Below are 19,916 nucleotides of genomic sequence, written 5' to 3'. Positions count from 1 at the left end.
TGTGCTGGGTTTGGGGTTTTTTTTAAACACCTGTTTTGGATGGAAAGTGGCACGGTTTTAAAGAAATGCTTTGACCTGCATGTGAAGGGAGGCAGAGCATGGCAGGGCCCGGTCTTTAAAGAGTGCCTAGCCTGTATTTTGGCACCCTTGATAATTGCAATCTGTGGTGTGTGTAAACTAGTTTGCAAGAATCTGACTTGAGACAGGACAGAAGAGCTTAGAATAATCAGTCTTAATCATCACTGATCAAGTCAATGGAGTCAATTAGCCAATATATACTGGCTAGTATTTTAATTATCTTACAACAGCCTGGATTCATGCTTAAAAAATGTTTGATGTTGCAGTTTTCAAACAAGGCGTTTCAGATTGGTTCGTGGCTTTCTCAAGGTAAAGCTTTTAAGGGGTGGACTGAATTAATCTAACAGCCTAATGCTGCCAAGAGGGGCATCACCTCCGTCAGGGTCTCCCTGTTGCCTTCTCCGGCTGCTTCAGTGCCAGCTCTGACATTAGTGTAACTCTCCCATGAGCCAGTCCAGCTCCTGAAACCTAGAAAACTTACTTCAGGGAAAACGTTCAATGTTTGCAGTTTCTTCTGGCTGGTGAGCTGAAATGGCTCACCAGCTGCTCAGAAAAGCAACAGAGCTGATGCAAGGGACAGGGTGAAACTGGGAGTGATCAGTGTGCTCTTAGATCAGCTCACCACTTCACGGGACCTAGTGCTCAGCAGGGGAGCTATGGAATCACAGAATGGTTTGGGTTGGAAGGCACCTTAAGGATCATGTAGTTCCAACCGCCCTGCCATGGGCAGGGACACCTTCCTCTAGACCTGGTTGCTTTAGTCCTAAGGTGGTAGTGTGTGACGCTGGAATGAGCCAATCTAACACCTTACTGATACTGGAACAGCAGGGTCACCAATCCTGCAGGATCTAGTGTCTGGGGGTAGAACAGTAGGATGGAAAGCAAGAAGTTTGATCATAAGAAGAAGTAGTCATTTTAATTTCACTTGTCCAATATATATTAGAGCAGGAGGTGGTTTTTCACAGTCTCAAGTTATAACTGATGCTATCACCTAATCAGTGAATTACCACTTGAGGTGTGGATTGAATTCAAAATTGTCTGAAATACTTTAATCAAGAAACGAATTTAGAAGAGTGCTGCACTGTAACTGCATTTAAATTTAGCTGCTCATTTTGCCTTCAGGATTTACTGAATGCTACCTTTTTAAGATACATATTGAAAACACATTCCATACCAAACCAATAATTTAAGTAATGACTTGGACCTAGGTTAGCATTCATAACTAACTCAATGTACTGAATCTTAACAGCAAAGGTGTTAATCAGTAACCATTTTTCTTGTTACCAGTTTTTGTGAAGAACTGCTTCAAAATTAACTTAACCAGCCTACTGAATAGTTCCCAACTAGACAAACCTTCTATGTTTCTGTCATAGACATACCCAAATACTGTTCTCATTACTTCAGAAGAAGTCCTAGTCTTTCCCCTCACTGATCCGTACAGTAGTGCCACATCATAAAAAGGCCAAGCACAGAGTAACCAATTTTCATTTCATCTTTATTTCCATAAATCAGTTATACTTCAAGTGGTTAGATCCTTTGTTTCACATTTCTCAACCTAAGTACACAGCTACAGTAGCTACCACAAAATGTGCACCTATGACCATTCTAATAGACATTAGTTGTTACTGTATTTTTTCAATCTGATGCAAATATCATTTGCTAACAACCATTTATAGTCATGTTCTCCATTTACATGAAACAGAGGTAAGTTGTAAATTCATGGTGTTCTGTTTGCTGCAGGTCCAGCCAATATTAGAATGTGTAGCAGCTTTAAAACTCAATAATGAACTGTTAAATAAGTAGCAGTGTAAAAGCATCTCAAGGGTTCTACATGTGGAGTTATTTCACACTGCACTAGGAACAGGATGAAAAACCTACACAGTAGTGTCTATTCTATTCCACACACATCTCTTCAATAAAAGGGCTTGTCTTCATACCCTTTAAAAACATACCTTGTGCAACTATTAATTTAACAGAATAAAGATGCTGACTGTTAGAACTACTTGTTAAAGCAAATACATATTGTCTTCCATTAGGAGGCCATGCTACATACACTGAATCTTTCTGGATTGGCTTAAAAGTACAGAATGCTTAGAAGTTTCTAGTGTCCTCTATAGAATGTTTTTACAGAAAAATACTTTATGCAAAAACATACTTACCCTCTCTAAATAAAAATCTCAATTTCAAAGAATCTTTGTATATTCCTTATGGAGTCAACTGGAGAATACATTTTTCTAGAATTGTAAATACCCTCTTGTAGAAGAAATGCTTGATATCTTTGGTTTGCTTATATGCTGGATGGGGAAAAAAAAAAAGTTTTAAAGGGAGTAACTACCTAGTTACCTGAGGTTCATCTTTCATTTCTTCTAACATGAACTTTGGATAAGATGAGCTGTTTGGTAGCTGCAAAGGGAAATTCTCTACAAAACTATGAAACACAAAGCTTATTTTAGTAGTGCATATTAAATAAGACAAGGCTGGTTTAATAAAACTAACTCTTAATGATCATTAAAAAACAAAACTAGTAATCCTACTTGTTCCAGAATTAGTAATCCTATTTGTTCTGTATCACCATCTTCTTTACAAATATAAAGTATTACAAAAATATTCACAATAGTATTTCTATATTAATCTATTATTCCATATTATATTTTGAGAAAGTGCTTAGAGGCAAGTTTATTAACTGAAAACTCATATCCTTCCAGTTGTCTGAAGACCTGATCCAGTTGTTTAAAACCCTTGTTCAATACAGAACAAGGAGGCAAGACAACTTTCATCTTTCCTTCTACAAATGCCCTCCCTATTTTTACATTTTCATGTCAAATTAAGTAACAGTTGCTTGAAAAGTACAGCGTGATTTGTGTTAAATCGCAGATTAGCAATGTAGTTACTTCTAAATAGGAAGTTTCATCTCTAATGTAAGGCTTTGAGAAATATTTCATTGCTTTCATTTTTTATCCTTCTTCTCATTATCCAACACTTTATATTCATCTAACACAGCATGGCCAGTTTCCTTTGCAGTTCTCTTTACAACAGCTTTGATACCAATATTGTCAATGTTAAATGCTGTCACACCAACATTGATGGCAGAATTCATAGCGTTGTCTGTGGCATGGCCAGCGTCATCTCCGTACCTAAAGAAAGATAGCAGTTTTGTAGATATGTATAGTTAGTATTTTAATATTCACTGGAATTCTTCTGAAAGCAAAAATTTAAGCATTACCAAGAACAAATAATAAGCACACAGCCTGAGTGCCTAAAGAATAAAATTAGGAATTACCAAACTATTTGCATAAGGGCTGCTCCTCTATCAGACAGGTTACTCTTTGAAGACACCAATATGCTTCTGCCCTTTTTCCTCAAAAAAACTTTCAGTCTTTCTCCCTCCTTCCTCTCTAGTTTTGAAGAGTAGAAGGCTTATCTATTGAACCATAAGAGCAGCCAGAGGAGGGAGGAAGTTGTGTGCAAATAACCGAAGTTGTGTGCAATAATAATAACTGCAATAAAGTACTTTTTCACATAAGTTCTTAGGTAAAATTCCTGATACCCTCTATATCCCCATGTAAGTCCTCACAGCCAGACCCTTGCAGCTGCTAAACCTTCTCAGTATGTACCATGGGTGGCAGCACTGAGGAGGAGGGAGGGCAAACACTGTCCTGCCTTCTCACCTGTTACAGAAAAAGGGACTGGAATCACCTCAGGCATATTTTGTCTCAGTTGGTACCACCACTGCCAGAATGGTGCTTGGTTAGTACTTGTCCTATATCACCTTTGCCTGTGTCTGCATGGCATAATATGATACTACATCTGGTATAAACAGCAACACATTGGCATGTTAGTTCAAAGTCCCAAAAGTAGACTCTCTGAGGTAGGGCACCATGGCGCTCAAACAAATTAACCCAGACAGTCTAACAGGTCTCCTGGGTACAAAGAATTGCTGACACAGCTATGATCATATATTGGAGGTAGCAAGGTCCCTACAAAAAAGTTCCATTGTGCAGTGAAAACTTATATGAAGTAACCTGGAATCAAAACAGTGGCAAAGGGGAAGAAGGGGAAGAAAAAAAAGAGAAGTCATACAAAACCCCAAAAGGCTCAACGAAGCTATCTTGAGGATATGATGGAAATTACCAAGAGATAAAACCTCTGGTCTCTCCACTGGGCTGTGGGTCGGGCTTCTTTATGCTATAGGTGGCAAGTCAGCAGTCTTACATTAATTACTCAACTGTAAAGAAAGGTACACATCTACACCAGTAGAGGGAGCATACTGAAGGAGGACAAGAGTATAGTGAGAGCAGCAACTCCAACTGTTCTGGGCAGCCAGACATTTCCCCAGAGAGCACTGTAGTCAGACAAACCAGGCCAAAGGGAAGTATTTCTGGCAGCATCAGAATCCCAGCAGTTAGTACAGTTAGTTTTTCCCTGTGCTTCTTACAACCAGAGATTCTTTGAGGACCTCGAAATAAGGCTAGAGAGAAGCACATAATATCAGAGAATCCAAAAATCTATCGCATTATCAGTACAGCAGCCACGGCATAATGGCTGGAACCAACAGTGAAACCAAATAAAAAGAATTAGTGCTTTTTTTGTTTTAATTCTCTGATAGAGCAACAGCCTTGAATCACCAACATTGGATTTGCAGATCACAGAATTAATCTCACAGCAAAAGTGCAGTATTTGTCAATATGATTAGTTATTTTCACCTCAGAAAACACCATAAGCCAGTTTTATATAGCATCACTAAAATAGGTAACCTCATTTAAAAGTAAGACTATAGCTTATCCAATACAGTTAGACTAACAATTTCTTAATATTTGATAACTGATTTTTCAGTTTGCCTGTCCCAATTGCATCATTTGTAACTTTTTTTTTTTTTTAAGAAAAAAGTTGGGCAGATGTAGATATTGCAGTTATTAAAATCATTGTAAAAAAAACCACCAAGGTAGTAGCATGGTAATTTGGCAAAAATGTTACTTCTGAAGCTACGTTTTCCCCCAATTCTGATCAACATGCACATATGATGAGCATCTCTCTGTAATTCCATCCGCAAAGGTATTGCAGCTAAATTTTAGCTGAGCTTTTTCTTAATTTAGAGACACTGTGATGATGCTCCTTTCGCTTTGTTTCCATTAAGTGGAATTTAGCTCATTCACTGAAGTATTCTGAGTGGCAGAAATCTTTATCACAGAAGCAAAAACCAGCTTCCAAAAGAGATATTATGTAGAATTTTAATACATTTATATAGATAGATTTTAAAGATCACGTATCAAATATTTTCAATTGTATTGTAATTAACTGCAACATTTAATTACTTATTGTTTTTCACTCTCAGTGGCTGTTGACTGCTGATCTCCATATTTCCTATTTTTATATCTAGAACAAAAACATTAATGTGGATTTATGCGAAACGAGTACCAGTACAATACCTCCTGACATTCCTACGGAAAACAAACATTAGCAATAAAGCACCACTGACTAGAACTTCACTATCCAGCCTCCTATTTGAAATGCATCACAACACAACTCTGAATGCCAATCCACTTCATACTGTATGCTGATGTTTACCTTGTTACCTTCTGCTAGTAGCCTGTATGCACTTTCAACAATCCTTTTTAACATCTCTTGTGCTACACTTATCACTGATTCCATTTAACCTATATGCTTTTGCTTACCCTTCACTGTCTATTACACCTATTGCACTTTTTTGGAGGGGTGTATTTCCTACATTTTGCAGTTATTTCAATATATTCCCTTATTCTCCACAGCATCTTCCAGTACATGCATTCAACTTTGGTCTTTCCATCACCTTAGTAACATCATCTTAACCCCAAATGTTACTATCCTCTTCCCCCACTATCTTTTTCTAAGAACACCTGTATTTTGCAAGTCGAGGCTATGCTATTATTGCTATTTATGCCTTAGATTTCCTTACACAATCTTCTTTTTTGTACCTCCTCGCTTTAATCACACCTGCTGATAGATGAAGTTCTTTCTTTTTTCTTAAATTTAGCTAAATTTACATAAATTCAGGATCAAGCCAAGAGGTTTAAACTGGTAACTTTTTTCATAACGACATTATACTGTAGAGCAAAGATATAAATTTGAACATCATTTGTAACATAGCCTGAAGCTGTAATACTTCTAGAAGAGAGCTAAAAAAAAAATACTTGCCACAATCATTCACTCATTTCATGTTTTTACTCACAGATGCTCATTACTGTGCACTTAGCAGCTTACCATGTGCTGCATAATTAGAGCAAAGCAGGTATTTCAGTTAGTTTCCCTTCACTTCCATAAGCTTTTTTTTGCCAGTATTCAAACACAATGACAATATGCTGTAGAAGATAAAACCAATAAAAACATAACTTACTTGTATTTGACAGTTTTTACAGTCTCAGTTGAAACACTTTTAGCAATGCACTTCGCTGCGCTTTCTAAACCTTGCCACACTGTTGAAAACCCTGTGAAAACGAACAGCTTATTTGAGTTCATAGCATTGAAAAGTATGCAATTAAAAAAGTATAAGGAATTTTTATTACCTTGAACTCCACTTGCTGCTACCACCAGAGCACCGTCAAAAGTGGATTTGCCATCTTTATCTTTCTTAAGGGATTCTGGAACTAATTTGCTGCCATGCTTCTTCACATGCGGAGCCAGCTCCTTTCCAACACAGCTTGCTATAGAACACACTCCCTCAACTACCATAAAACAATAGTATGCAGATTATTTAGTAAGAACATAGAACATCTTTCTTTAAAAGTCCTTACTCCTAATTAAAAGTAAGCTTCACTGAAGTCTTAAGTGTTGCTTCTATTTAAATATGATTATTTGAAAGACAGACTTTAATCCACACTTCAGTACCCAACTGATACAGAAGCAACCTTATTTTTCAGATTCTCCACAGCTCCAATTCCTAAGAAACAAGTGAGGTTGGTCTTACAGCTAAAAAGCACTTCACGTCTCACACTCGAATTTCAAGAAGCTGTTCCCATTGCTTTGTTAATCCTAACCCGCAGATAGGGAACAAGCTGTGTTTCTTCCCTGACTTGTCTTCTGGAGAAGTCTCTCTCACAATCATTCCAGCTCTTCAAACTAGTTTTGTAACATCCAGCACAATTTGTTTTTAAGCTTGGACAAGTCACTGGACACTAAATAGAAACATTAATGCAAATAAATAACAGAATGAAGTTACTGAGAGCTGCTAGGGTTACCAAGCACCTCTGAACACCACACTGTTTCTATCTGGAAGTTTATACATAGTCTAATAGACTTGTTTCAGGTGTGCATATTTAAAAACACGCACACACACATTCTCTAGTGGTACAATATGGTAGTAACCAGTGACAGTACAGCTTTTAAAATACATGGGTATCAACTTAAGAAGAGACAGACACAATTTTGAATTAACTGTCTAAAACGTAGAAAAGCATGCCAAACTTGAGGCTGTACAGACTATTCTTTTAGGAAAGAGAAAGATGCCTCAAGGCCATATAATAAATATTAATCCTAAAGCATGTCTCTCACAGGAAGTAACTAAGCACAAGCTACTGATCTCTGGATTTCACCAGGTCAGTCCCTCCTCTAGTTCATTGGCTAGAGAAACCAGCTCTCATTTTACATAATATTTATTAACGGCAAAAATATAATATACTATGAGATGGAAATTTTTACCTAAGAATTGGCTGACTTTCACAGCTCCTCCAGTAGCCTGTTTTGCTACATGAAGTCCCTTTGCTACAGTTGGGTTGACTTCCAGAGGTTTTTCTTCTGGTTGAATGTGTTCTCGCAGTTTAGAAGCTCCTTTGTGGATAGCTTTACCAGTATATTCTGCTCCTTTTATTAGGCCCCAGCTTACCCAAGATGCACCTTCAAGGCAAAAATTGTTTTTCTTAGAAGGTACAATTCTACAGACTATGATTCCTACAGCTTTCCCTCCTCTGCCTCTGCAACACTGACTTTAGAAACATTCCTGATTACAGAGTCTGCAATTATACTCTTCCTTGAATGGGTCAGCATGAATTGCTACAGTGATTTCTGCTCCTACACCACCCACGTTTTTTTTCAATTCACTTATTTAAGTTTAATACAGCCAGCCCTCATCCAAATGTCAGCTTAATACAGGTACTCAGTTTTTAAATAGCTATCCAAGCCCCAGCTGGGTCAGAAGTGATAGAACTGCACATCTCAATGCTATTAACATTCTGAAAATGTACAACCCAACCCTCTAGTCCTCCTAGCAGAGTCATACTTATTGAAATCAGCTGGTGGTCAGTAGTATATTCCAAAGGTTCTCAGAGGAAAAAAAATGTTTATCTGCAGAAATCACAATAGATGCCTGCTTTAATATAACTGCTCATACAGGAGTAAAGTTGTTCTATCACAGTGGTTTGGGTCACAGGGGGTGATCCCCTAACACACAGTCAAATGAGGAGCCTAACTCATTTGCAATGAATAAGGGTGTTGGCAATGGATTTAAGTTCTGCGCTGTTTTTATAAAGCTCATCAAACTATCCTTTAGAAGATCACAACTGGAACTGGTGAACAACTACTTCCGACCACTCAACTTCTACCAGCACACATGCATTTAGGTGAAAATACTGTTTAAATGTTACTCACAGAGGTTTATGTCCAACACAATCCTCTTATTACAACAGTACCTGACAAGATTCCATGGGCAACTTTCTCACTCCATTCTGGCAACTCTTTCTGATTTTCCGTTCCTTCAGGTTGTGGTTGGATATGTACAGTCTGCGGCAAGTTAACTGCATCACTAGAGGCTTCTGAAGGCTAACAAGTGAAAGTAAACATCTGAGAATCTACTTCACAACATATCATCAGGGTTTCTGTTTTAGATGTTTCAGGTTATACAGATCCATTATCAAATAATGCTAATGTTGTGTATTCCTTGGGTAAGTGTGCAGAAACTCAAGGGAAATTTGCGATTCAATTACTTTTGCACAGAAATGCTATGCGTTCAAAGAACCTTGTCAGACAGCTCAGCATTTTCTGTACACTTTCTTCATCCAGTTACAATGAAAAGATTTCCTTGCCAACACGGCCATTTGGTCAAGTAGCTAAGTAGGGAAAACTTACAAGTTAACTAGCAAAAAAGATAAGAGACTTGTCTATCTATCATTTTTATATCTTCTCAGAGGGAAGTCAACTCAGTTGTTTTTCAGTATGGGATCTGCAGTCTTTGGTCAGAGAATCCAGCTGCATGAAAATAATGCAGCTGTTCTGGTTGTTTTGCTCCTCATCCTTTCCTCCCAAATTCAAAAATAAAGGAGATTATTCATTCTATGTGCTGTTGATGCTTTTGCAGACTAGCACAGCCAAGGAACACATCAAGCTGTGCATGCTACTGCTCCCCATTTAAAGCTGGGTGGATAGGATCTGTGTGATTTCATGTGAAACACTAGAGTTTCTGGAGCACCTCTCCCATGAAGACAGGCTGAGAGAGTTGGAGTTGTTCAGCCTGGAGAAGGCTCCGGGAAGACCTTACAGCAGCCTTTCAGTACCTAAAGGGGGCCTACAAGAAAGGTGGAGAGGGACTTTTTACAAGGGCATATAGTGACAGGACAAGGGGTAATGGCTTTAAACTGAAAGAGGGTAGATTTAGACTAGATGTAAGGAAGAAGTTCTTTACTGTGAGGGTGGTGAAACACTGGCGCAGGTTGCCCAGAGAGGTGATCGATGCCCCATCTCTGGAAGTGTTCAAGGCCGGGTTGGATGGGGCTTTGAGCAATCTGGTCTAGTGGAAGGTGTCCCTGCCCATGGCAGGGTGGTTGGAACCAGGTGATCTTTAAGGTCCCTTCCAACCCAAACCATTTCATGATTCTATGAGTAGATGTTGATCATTCAAACATATCAACCACCACCACAGTCTGGTTAGTGTTTCTAAAAAGTGTTAACATCACGTTACACAGTTCACAGACAATGTATAATTAAACTTTAATTGCAGAAATGAAAAAAATTGTAATAGATTTAGGTTCCTGTTCAAGATCCTATTTTTAGGACTTTCCCAATGTCAAAGTTAAAAACAAAACAAAACATTTCAATGATTCAAAACACTTCTAGTTATCAATGGATAGAAAGGAAAAACCTTTTTATTTAGTCTTGAAGAGTCTAAATGAAAGCATTCATAGATTAAACCTATCAGCAGAATAGAGTACAGCATATAGAATATTTGATATAACATGGAATTCTTAGATTCCCCTGAAATATTTACTGGAAATAAAAGCCAGGTATTGCACAAAGATGACTGTTGCAATAAAACAAAACAAAACCAACATTAACAGAAAAGATTAGATTAAGACTTAGACAGTTGCTACCCAGAAGATTAACAGTGTATCACTGACATGTACTACATCATCAATTACTGCTTGACAGCAGTGTGAAATCTCATGTTCAAGAAATGTCTTTAGCATGTGACCAAAACACTCTGGGGGCTGGGCAGGAGAAATAAACTTAACACACAGCTACAGCTAAAAAACAAACAAACAAAAAAAACCCAATAAAAAAACCTAAACTATGTTCCAGATATAATTTAGTTACACCAGAGTTTGGGTCACTATGTAGAAAAACAGTCAACAAGACTTCTAAGGACTATACTAAGGAGCAGAAATGGATTCTCTGAGACAGGTGACTCAATACTGTAATTACATTAAATATAGTTGTTAATTAGATCCTCATGAATACTATATAAAACAGAAGACACATTAAATGGCCATCAGACTAGGCTTTGAAATATTTGTGCTGTATCACTGTTTTTAAAACTTCAGAAATCTGCTGATTTGCAAAATGTGGTAGCCTGCAGTAGCTGAATCAGCTCTTAACAACAAAAACCCAAACAAACAAAAAAACCAAAACCAAAAAACCACAGGGCACAGCATACATTGCTGCTGTCAATCGAGTCTGGAATCTCAGCAGTTCTAACATATATTTCAGTGACATATTTTTTTTTTCTATAGAATTTTGGAATCACTGTCCTGGAATTTACCTGGACTTTGTGGCCAGACATCTGTTTAAATTTATCTTCAAAATGCACTCTCTCAGTTGCTGGGAGCTCTGAAGATAACCCTACTCTCTCATGGGATCCTGGCACCTGTGACATCGTATCAGGGAACATTAACAAAAACATGGAATTTTAGGACAATAAGGAACTAATGAGATACCCAATCTGAACTACTTCTATGCAGGAAAGATGACAGAGTTTTATCAAATAAGTCCTGCACTGAAACATCACATAATTCTGTAGAACTTCTCCCTTTTAAGTAAAAATTAGTGGCCTCCTGTGCTAGAGAAATTCCCTGCCGAACAAAATAGAATTTATACCATAACAGAATTCTGCCCACATGGCATGCTGCAAACTGGTCCTTCATCATCACTGCATTCAAATCTTGGTGATTCAACAAGATTCTATCTTTCATGAAACAATATAATCCTGCTATGAGCTTTTAAGTAGTTACTGATTACCATACTTCCTGAAATAGTGCTCCAGTGCTCTTACAGTAACATTTTTCACCTTGTTTCCAGTTACTGTATCTTATTGCACCTTTGTTAGACTATGAGTTTTTTCTGTTTTCTCTATCTGTCAATATCTTACTGCAATAAGGCACTAGATTTATCTATTTTGAGATCCCATTTGAAGGCAGATTTTTGAGGTACACACTATTTTCACAGGTCTGCTTCTCTGAAGTGGTTTAACATTTTTGACCTGTGAACACATTTGGGCACAATATTCCAGGACTGATATCATCAAAACTACAGTGTGTGCATGTGTGTGCACACAGAGGAAAAAATGTGCTTTCTCCTGAACACAAAATTTTATTTTGGGTCCTATGTTATCTTTTGGAAAAGTAGGGAAAATATATAAAATGGTCTCCAATTCCTCTCTGTGCTTACAGTTTATTATTTTAAAATTTCTGTCCTCCCATCTCACAGGGCCTACAGTTTCATTACTAGGTTGTTTAATCTTGGCTACTTTATCTATTTCTCACAGGTGAGCTTACCAAGCAAGACCCAGAACTTCGCAGTTTTACACAACTAACTGTAAATGGGAGAATACATTGATCATTTACACCTTTCCTTATTGGCTTAAAACAGGCAGCCCAGAAATTTACCTGGATTCGAAGGTCAGACATCTGTTTTAAGAGATCCTCAAACAGCTCTCTGTCCGCTGCTGGAAGTTCTGAAGACAGCACTACTCCCACATAGGACCCTGGTATCTGGGACATCGTGTCAGGGAACATGTAGACTCCAGTATTGCAGCACAGAACAGGAGACTGGTTACACATTAGAGGATACAGCCAGTCACAAACCTAGAAAAGATAAGTACATAAAGGAATAAAAGGATCCTTTTAAAAAGAAAGGCAGGCAGAATGTACTGATAAGCACCACAAACTTGGTTTTCCATAAAGTTTAGCAAGAAAAACAAAAAAGCCCTATGCCATCTTGGAAAAAAAAAAAAAAAAGAAAGAAAGGAAAAAAACCCCCAAACCAAAAGCCCCACATGACTGTGGAAATATCATTCTTTATTAGTTCTGACAGTCCAATATGGAGAAAATACTAATTTTCACAGGACTATAATTCAGGCTGGTAGCCTCTTAACTGAGGTCTAGTCTTGAGACCCAGGTGTAGGAGCAGATGAAAAGCACTGCAAAACAAGTCAGGATTCACAGCGCCTCTAACTTCCTGTAGGTCTCAGAACAGGTTTATATGATAGGATAAAGAGAACGTATGGCTGTCGCTGGCCGACTGCTGAAGACTGCTAACACAGGTGGAGGTGAACCAGCAGACCCAAAAACAGGAAGCAGTTTTTGTTTGTTCCTCCAAGTTTCCCCTTTGCTGAGACTACCAATAGCCAATCTTAGCAGCAACGAGGAGATCCAAAGTCAGAAACAAGACCAGAAACACAACGTACGTTACAGAACATGCCCACGTGAAGCAAGCATGGACTGATAAAATTAAAATAATGCATCTTTTTTATTTGTAGATCAGGGTTTGGATTAACATGGGCCCTCAGATTCCAAATTATCAGTTGTCCTAACTGCAATACATTATCACCAGTTGAGACGGAAGCAGGTAGCATGCAACCCTGTTTTACACTGACACGTTACAACAGGTGAATCAACGTGTCTTCTCTATGCAACGAAAGGGAAGTTAATTTCATTAAATGAAAAGACATGTTAAGTCAACTCCTTTAGAAAACAGAATTCACCAGAACAGTCAACACTCGACAACCTTGGGAAGATACAGAGCTGATTTTTGCAGAAAAAGTCATAAAGCGTATACTTGCAGAAAACCATTTTTCCAACAGCTATAACATCCTTTATATTACCATACAGATATTCAGGCTCAGAAAAGCAAGAACTTAAGAAGATTGCCTTTTAAAGTTTTACAACAGTTCTTGGAATTTAATTAAAGGAGAAAATTATTTTCCTGTTACCTGAAGAAATGCAGGTGGACGACTCTGGACCATCTCACTATCTGTATCCAAGAACTTCACAATGCGTAGATATCCAGGATATGAAGGAGCACTAACCTGCCCATCAGGAGTCACAAAGAATATTTGTACTCCTTGGGGAATCAGGATCAGCTCATCTGCATCCACTCCCAGGTTTTCAAGGGGAGGTGGCTGAGTACACTTACTGTAGTAGTCCTCACCTACAGAAGAAAACTCCCCAGAGTCTGTGCCATAAGACACAGTAAAATGGCCATTGGTAGCTTGAGGAGTATAGGCAGGAGGTGCTTCATTTGGCAGACAAAGCGGTTTTGCAGATGATGGACTCATAGCTGGAATCTGCCCCTGGCTCACAGTTGCAACACTTCCATCTGCTGCAGGTGGCTGACTTGGTACAAAGAGAGAATTAGGGGCAGGGGGTCTTTCTGGCTTTTCTTTGGAAGGAATGGGTGGGTACAACTTGGGCACCCCAGCAGGGGCATCCATCACAGCAGGACTTGCTTGTGCAGGTGGCGTGTTTTGTTCTAGAATGCCGAGTCGAGCACGAACGTTTCGGAGGGTCTCCCTCATCTTCTGTTGCATTTGCCTAGCAGACTCCCACTGGGACCCTACACATGCAGGACCCTGCGACGGAATGCTAACTCCTCGGAGCAAGTGCTCAAGCCCTTGCTTATAATAATGTCTTGCCTCTTCCTTCTTACCCAGTTCATCTGTATTCAGTCCTTTATTGATAAAAATAAAGGCTCTCCTGTACTCTTCATTAATAGCTTTAATATTTGCATCTTCTTGCATAACTGGATCCTGCAGGTGTTCCATTACTGCAAACTGGAATAAAAATTAGTAAGGATATTCAGATGAAGCCAAACAAAGTTTACCTTAGAACAAAACGCCTTCTAATTGGTTTCTAATGATGACCATTCTGCAGAAAGCTATCTAGTTGCTTGGTGCAGTGTCTGATTGTTATGGTTATCGCCTATTAACCTTCAGATTTAGAATACGTGATTCCAAGACAGCAAGGAATTTATAATCGTCACATCTAGTTACACCACAGACATGTATTTCTCAGAAGTTAAACATCAGAAGAATATAGACATGCTTGATACTAAACTTTCCATCTTAAAAAGTATTAAGATCAGTAGCAAATAGTGGAGTAAAAAAAAATATTTTAAAATCTAACTTTACTTTTGATAGTATTTAAAAAAAATCTCTAAGGTATTAAAAAATTCAGGAACAGCACTCAACATTTAAACAAATCTTGATAAACTAACATCAACACACAGAACTGGGAAGAAATACTTTGAACAGTTAAAGCTGTGCTTTACAAAACAAAAACAGGGAATTACTTATCTCCTTTACAGTGTTTATAAGGTGAGAAAGACAACTGGTGTTTTCGCTTCCTTGCTCCCCAGATGACAAAAACTTGGAAGTACCGACATGTACAAAAGGTTGCAGGTTCTATGTCTATTTTGGAATTTATTCCTCAAACTGCCATGTGTATTTCAACAACTGAAGAGCAGAAGAGAATCCAATAGGTTTTGTCTGAACTCTAAAACATGTAAAATCACTGTTTCAACTGAATGCAGATCTTCGGTCTTGGCCAAATGCAGCAAATACAAATCATTCTTGGACTAGGATAGTGTTTACAACACAAAATGTAAAAAATTCCAGTGAAATATTTTGCTGACAGTGTTGAGAGGCATTGTCAATTCAGAAAAATCAGGTTTTTATACTAGAAGGGAATAATGATCGTGGACAACAAAAAAGGGATACTATATAAAAATGAAGGAGCATGGATTTTCACGAAAAACAATGATTCTCTCCGTAAACTGGATGGAAGAAAGGAGAAAAATCTAGACACGTCTGTCGATCACAATGATAGCAAGCTACAGAAAACATGGGGGTAAGTGAAATCTGAAATGCAAAAATAAAAATACTTCCATTAGACATACAGAAGCATTAATGCCACTGTACACAGCATTGGTGAGACCTCACAGGACACTGAGCCACATTCAAGAAAGCTGCACCAGAACAGGAAGAGGTGTGCAGGTGGTTACTGATTTTTTTTTTCTGGTGAACCCATTACTTTTCCCTAGAGAGAGGCAAGTTTGGCTTACCAAGCCAATAAACCAAAGGGTAGGAGACTGCATTAGTCTCTATAAATACACTTCTTTTCAGAAGAACGTAAATCAGGAAAGAAGAAAAGAATTACTGAAAGCCAAACTTTTAATAAAATCCTGAAATAGTACCCACTTTTGAGTTTATTTAATGTCTCTTCTTGTTTTAGTCTAACTATCAATGAAGTAAAAAATATATATATATACACACACATATATATATGAATAAAATCTGGAAAATATCCTTCCTCTACTCCAACAAAAACAGAGAAACTTAAGTAGTGCAGGTCATGAAAAGATTTTAAAGCAGCAAAGATGGAATGCTGCACTCTATTCCCACATCTTTTATGATCAAAATGCAGACAGCACTTATGTGACTGATGCATCCACACTCACATGACAGAAGTGTCATGTGATCTGGAACATGTCTGTATTTTTACAATGCAACAGAATCCAATTTCATGCAAAAGACAAGATGCGTGATTTCAGTCCAATGACAGACACGTAGCTAGGAACATGACAGGGATGGCTTGAGAAAGCAGCCCACGTGGTGCAGATCAGCAGCGACTCGAGCCACCAGGCTCACCGCCCATTCCCCACCAAGTAGCAGAAAAACAAATCTTGGGCTGGAGGAGATTTTTCTGGCTGATTGCAGTCACTTGCTGCCAACTGGCTCAGCATCTTTGATTTAAGCTGAAGAACAACACTGGCATAAGTGTATATTTAATAACCACCAAGGACATCAAGTTTAGAAGTTATAACCATGCTTCTGACCAGCACAACAGCAAGCAATTATAATGAAAGTAACTGGAAAGAACTCTTAACAAGTGTGCAAGTACAGCTGGATGCTTACATGAAAGATTATACTTAACCACATCATGTATTTTATGATCTAGACATTAACTATTTAAGATATGCACAGTTGAATTATTTGCTAGCAAAAAACCCTAGGGACTCCCAGACCACATCATCTTGTGTCAACACTTGTATTTACCAATGAAAAGTCAATTTTTCCTTTTAAGAAGGGTATAAAGGTAAAAAACAATTCAACAGTAAAGAACTGAAATTTAAAAATTACTGCAGGTTCCCAAACCACAGAAAACGTTTAGAAGACTGAGAAAGACAGAGGAATTTAACCTAACATCACAGTTTATTTCTTTATGAGCAAAATAGTGGTTTCGCATTTTTAGTGCCTGTGAATCCAATTCTGTAAGAAGTGCCTTCTTAAGGCTTTAAGTAAACAATTCGTTTGTGTGAACACAACTGCAGTACCATAGTCTACTTTGCCCCATGTTTTTTGATTTGTTTTTGCTGGGGGAGGCTAAGGCAAAGATACTTTACAGATTTTAAATAATTCTTTTGCTAGTGATTGTTAGTATATAACAAGAAGAGACATCAAGTAGAATCCTAGCTACATTTCAACTTAATACTGAATTAATTTACTATTCACTGTACACTCGTCATACTGTCAACACCACTGTCCTTGCTAAAGCTCAGTCTTTATTAACACTCGAAAAGGTCTGTAAGAAAATGGACATGTCAGCATGATCAGTGTATATACAGCACTAGTGTGTGGCCACGCATGGCAAAGATACAAAAGCTGGCTCAGCAGTTCAGAAGAGCGGGAGCGTTGCAACTCACCTCTGATTGTTTGAAACATCCCAAGTTTGCAGTGTATGTATAGTTACCAACAAACTATGCATTTGGGTGGCAAAGACTTGGAAATGGAGGAAGGTGTTCACAGTGGATTTTAAGTTTAACACAAGATAACTAAAAAGTCAGCCTGAAGAGCTGACTTGAATTCATTCTTATGAATTGATTAAAATTAATACAAAATAATGGATGGTATAAAGTAAATAAGCCAACTGGATTGCTCCCTCACAACACAAGAAGAAATATTCTCTGAAACAGAACATTTAAGTAGCAATCTGACCATATGAAAGGAAGATCCTCCGTCATTATTATTTTCAGTGTATGATCTTAATATAGTATTTAAATGCCCTGCATGTTTTAATGTTTATCTGTAATCCATTTCTGTACAATGCATAGTTTCATTTCCTCTGTTTTAAAGCTGGAATGAATGGCAAAGTGTATATTACTAAATACGAGAGAGCCGCAAACCAACCTTTGGTCCTATGGCTGGTACAGATTGGCCCCGATCTGTACTACTTAGTGCTAAGTAAGATTTAGAGGAACTTGTCTTGGAGAAAGCTGGTCCAAAACAGAGCTAAGAAGAGAGCTCATGGGCACTGTAGATAATCACAGATCAATCCAGTACTTGAGCTCATTCCTTGGCCCCTTTTCATTTACCAGTACAGATACACTCTGTGGTTTTAAGTGACTCGACCAAGAGAGGCCACAGTGCAACAGAGAAACTTGAGTTCAATTTGACATTGTACACTAACATCTCAACTATCTAGCTGACCATCCTTCCTCTGAAGCAGCAAACCCCCCTTCATTAAAAAATAACATCTATTTAAAAAAAAAATGTAGCTCAATGATGGACCTTACTGCCATAAGGTAACCATGAAGCCTAAAGCTTATTAAGAGGTTTAAATATCCTGACTGACAGAGGTAGGACGCTCTTTCCAACTCACTATTTTTGAAACCTTGGGGGTGTAGGGGAGGAAAAAGCAAAACCAAAACAAACCCCTTAATCCACGAGCTCTTCCTATGTGACAGCTGTTTTTCTATCCGCCACTGATTTCAAAGATGAAGAGGATGAAGGAGAACTACCATACCGACAGAAGCGTTTTAAGCCTTATTTCTGTAGGGAAAGAGCAATTAAGAAAGTATTAGTAACTTTCAAGAATTTAGAGAACAAACTGAATTAAAACAAATGTTACAAAGGATTTAAACTAATACAAGCCAGGTACTAGCTGATAAATTTACATTTTTTTGCTTTTAGTTTATTTAAATTAGTTTGTTTAAAGTAGCCCTTAAATTTTTCATTAAATGGTGGCCTACTGCTAGTTTTTAAGCACCTAAGGCTAGATAATATCAAAGACTAGACAACAGAGAAAGTCAGTGATCTGATCTAACATGGTAATTCTTACTCTCAAAATTACTTCAGACTTCAGTAAACTCCCATCTTCTGACACTTTTAACTCACACCATCTTCTCAGGCCGGTATCCCAGCACCTACGTTCACCCAGCCAGCACGTCTAATTTTCCTCTTCTCGGTACTACTGCTGCCCCAAGCCTTGTTTTGTCCAAATAAACGGAATTCCTACCAGACTCCCTGGCCTGTATTTCCACCACATGCTCTCAACGCGGGGCTTTTAGGCTTTGAGTGCCTACTTGGCACTTCTCTAAAAAGGAAAGTGAAAAACCAGTAGGGCACAGATAATTCCCTTCATCACGCAGCTGCGCTGCCCAGCACTTACGTTCTCCACAGCACTCAAGTACAAAGACACTGTCGCTATCCGCCGTTCTGCGGCCAAAGGTTCTAGCAACATCGTGGAAAACTTACTGTTACGTAAGATTGCTATTTAATACTTTTTCATTAGCTGCGTGCCTGCCAGCTTCCGATCGCTGCCAACGCACTTCTCCGCGTCCACAGAAGCCGGGCCCAAACCGACGCGAAAAAAGACAAAACCGCACGGAGCAGTCTTCCGAAGCATTTTGACAAACAACCTCTCGGTCCCACACGGAGACGCTCAAAACGATTATTTATTACCGCGGCTCCTTGACTCGGGCCTCACCACAGCCCTCCCCGCCTCTCCCCCGCCTCACAGCTCGCGTTGGAAAGGCGGCACCTCCACACACACACCCCCGACCACCGCTCGCCCTGCGGCCCAGGCGACCGGGACTCCCCGCTCCGTCCCCGGCGACCTGCCCCCCGCCGCCGCCGCCTCGCCTCACCTCACCTCACCGCAGCCCGCCGGCAGGACCCGCGCCGCGGCCGCGTCCCCTCCCCGGCTCCACAGGGAGCCCCCGCCCGGGCCCGACCCCGCGGCCGCGCTCACCGAGCCAGGCCCCGCTCGCCGAGCCGAGCCGAGCCGAGCCGAGCCGAGCCGAGCCGAGCCGAGCCGCCTCCCGCGTCAGGCGGCCGTGACGTCACCGAGCGCCCCTGGCCGGGCGCGGGCGGCGCTGCGCGGTTATAACCGCTTGATTACCTCAGCTCAATTAACAAAAGGCGTTTCATCAACACTCGGTTGCGACCCGCGTCGTCCCCCGGCTTGGTTTCCTGTCAGGAAGCGGCAGGACGCGGTCGCTCTGCCGCTCCTGCGGGCCTGCGCCCCGCCGGCGTGTCAGCCGCC

General features: G+C 39.4%; 1 protein-coding gene across 13 annotated transcripts; it reads right to left on the bottom strand.

The window, feature by feature from the left end:
- Nucleotides 1–1,556: 1,556 nt before the first annotated feature.
- On the bottom strand, nucleotides 1,557–19,909 carry SPART (spartin). 13 transcript variants are annotated; one of them, XM_030043197.2, is made up of 12 exons: nucleotides 19,524–19,634; nucleotides 18,888–18,965; nucleotides 18,305–18,421; nucleotides 14,884–15,046; nucleotides 13,526–14,365; nucleotides 12,201–12,398; nucleotides 11,078–11,203; nucleotides 8,736–8,865; nucleotides 7,750–7,944; nucleotides 6,618–6,776; nucleotides 6,449–6,539; nucleotides 1,557–3,212 (listed from the first exon to the last, which is right to left on the bottom strand). In XM_030043197.2, the coding sequence occupies exons 5-12, from the start codon at nucleotides 14,354–14,356 to the stop codon at nucleotides 3,026–3,028; spliced, it is 1,917 nt and encodes a 638-aa protein (XP_029899057.1). In that variant the 5' UTR covers nucleotides 14,357–14,365; nucleotides 14,884–15,046; nucleotides 18,305–18,421; nucleotides 18,888–18,965; nucleotides 19,524–19,634; the 3' UTR covers nucleotides 1,557–3,025. The 13 variants fall into 13 exon arrangements, with proteins under 13 accessions (XP_029899057.1, XP_029899056.1, XP_029899058.1 ...); XM_030043196.2 differs by having other exon boundaries at nucleotides 14,897–15,046; XM_030043198.2 differs by lacking the exons at nucleotides 14,884–15,046; nucleotides 19,524–19,634 and adding an exon at nucleotides 19,773–19,890.
- Between the last annotated feature and the right edge of the window lie 7 nt (nucleotides 19,910–19,916).

Source organism: Aquila chrysaetos, chromosome 19 (genome assembly GCF_900496995.4).
Source record: "Aquila chrysaetos chrysaetos chromosome 19, bAquChr1.4, whole genome shotgun sequence".
In the NCBI taxonomy this organism is placed as follows: Eukaryota; Metazoa; Chordata; class Aves; order Accipitriformes; family Accipitridae; genus Aquila; species Aquila chrysaetos.
This window is presented reverse-complemented; position numbering and strand designations above follow the sequence as displayed.

What these genes read in the sequence shown, in the direction of transcription:
- SPART (XM_030043201.2), bottom strand. Translation starts at nt 14,356, where the DNA reads ATGGAACACCTGCAGGATCCAGTTATGCAAGAAGATGCAAATATTAAA. An exon ending in TGTCTGGCCACAAAGTCCAG is followed by an intron (nt 8,866 to 11,077) that starts GTAAATTCCAGG and finishes TTCACTTGTTAG; the next exon opens with CCTTCAGAAGCCTCTAGTGA. An exon ending in TGCCCATGGAATCTTGTCAG is followed by an intron (nt 7,945 to 8,735) that starts GTACTGTTGTAA and finishes TTTGCCTTGAAG; the next exon opens with GTGCATCTTGGGTAAGCTGG.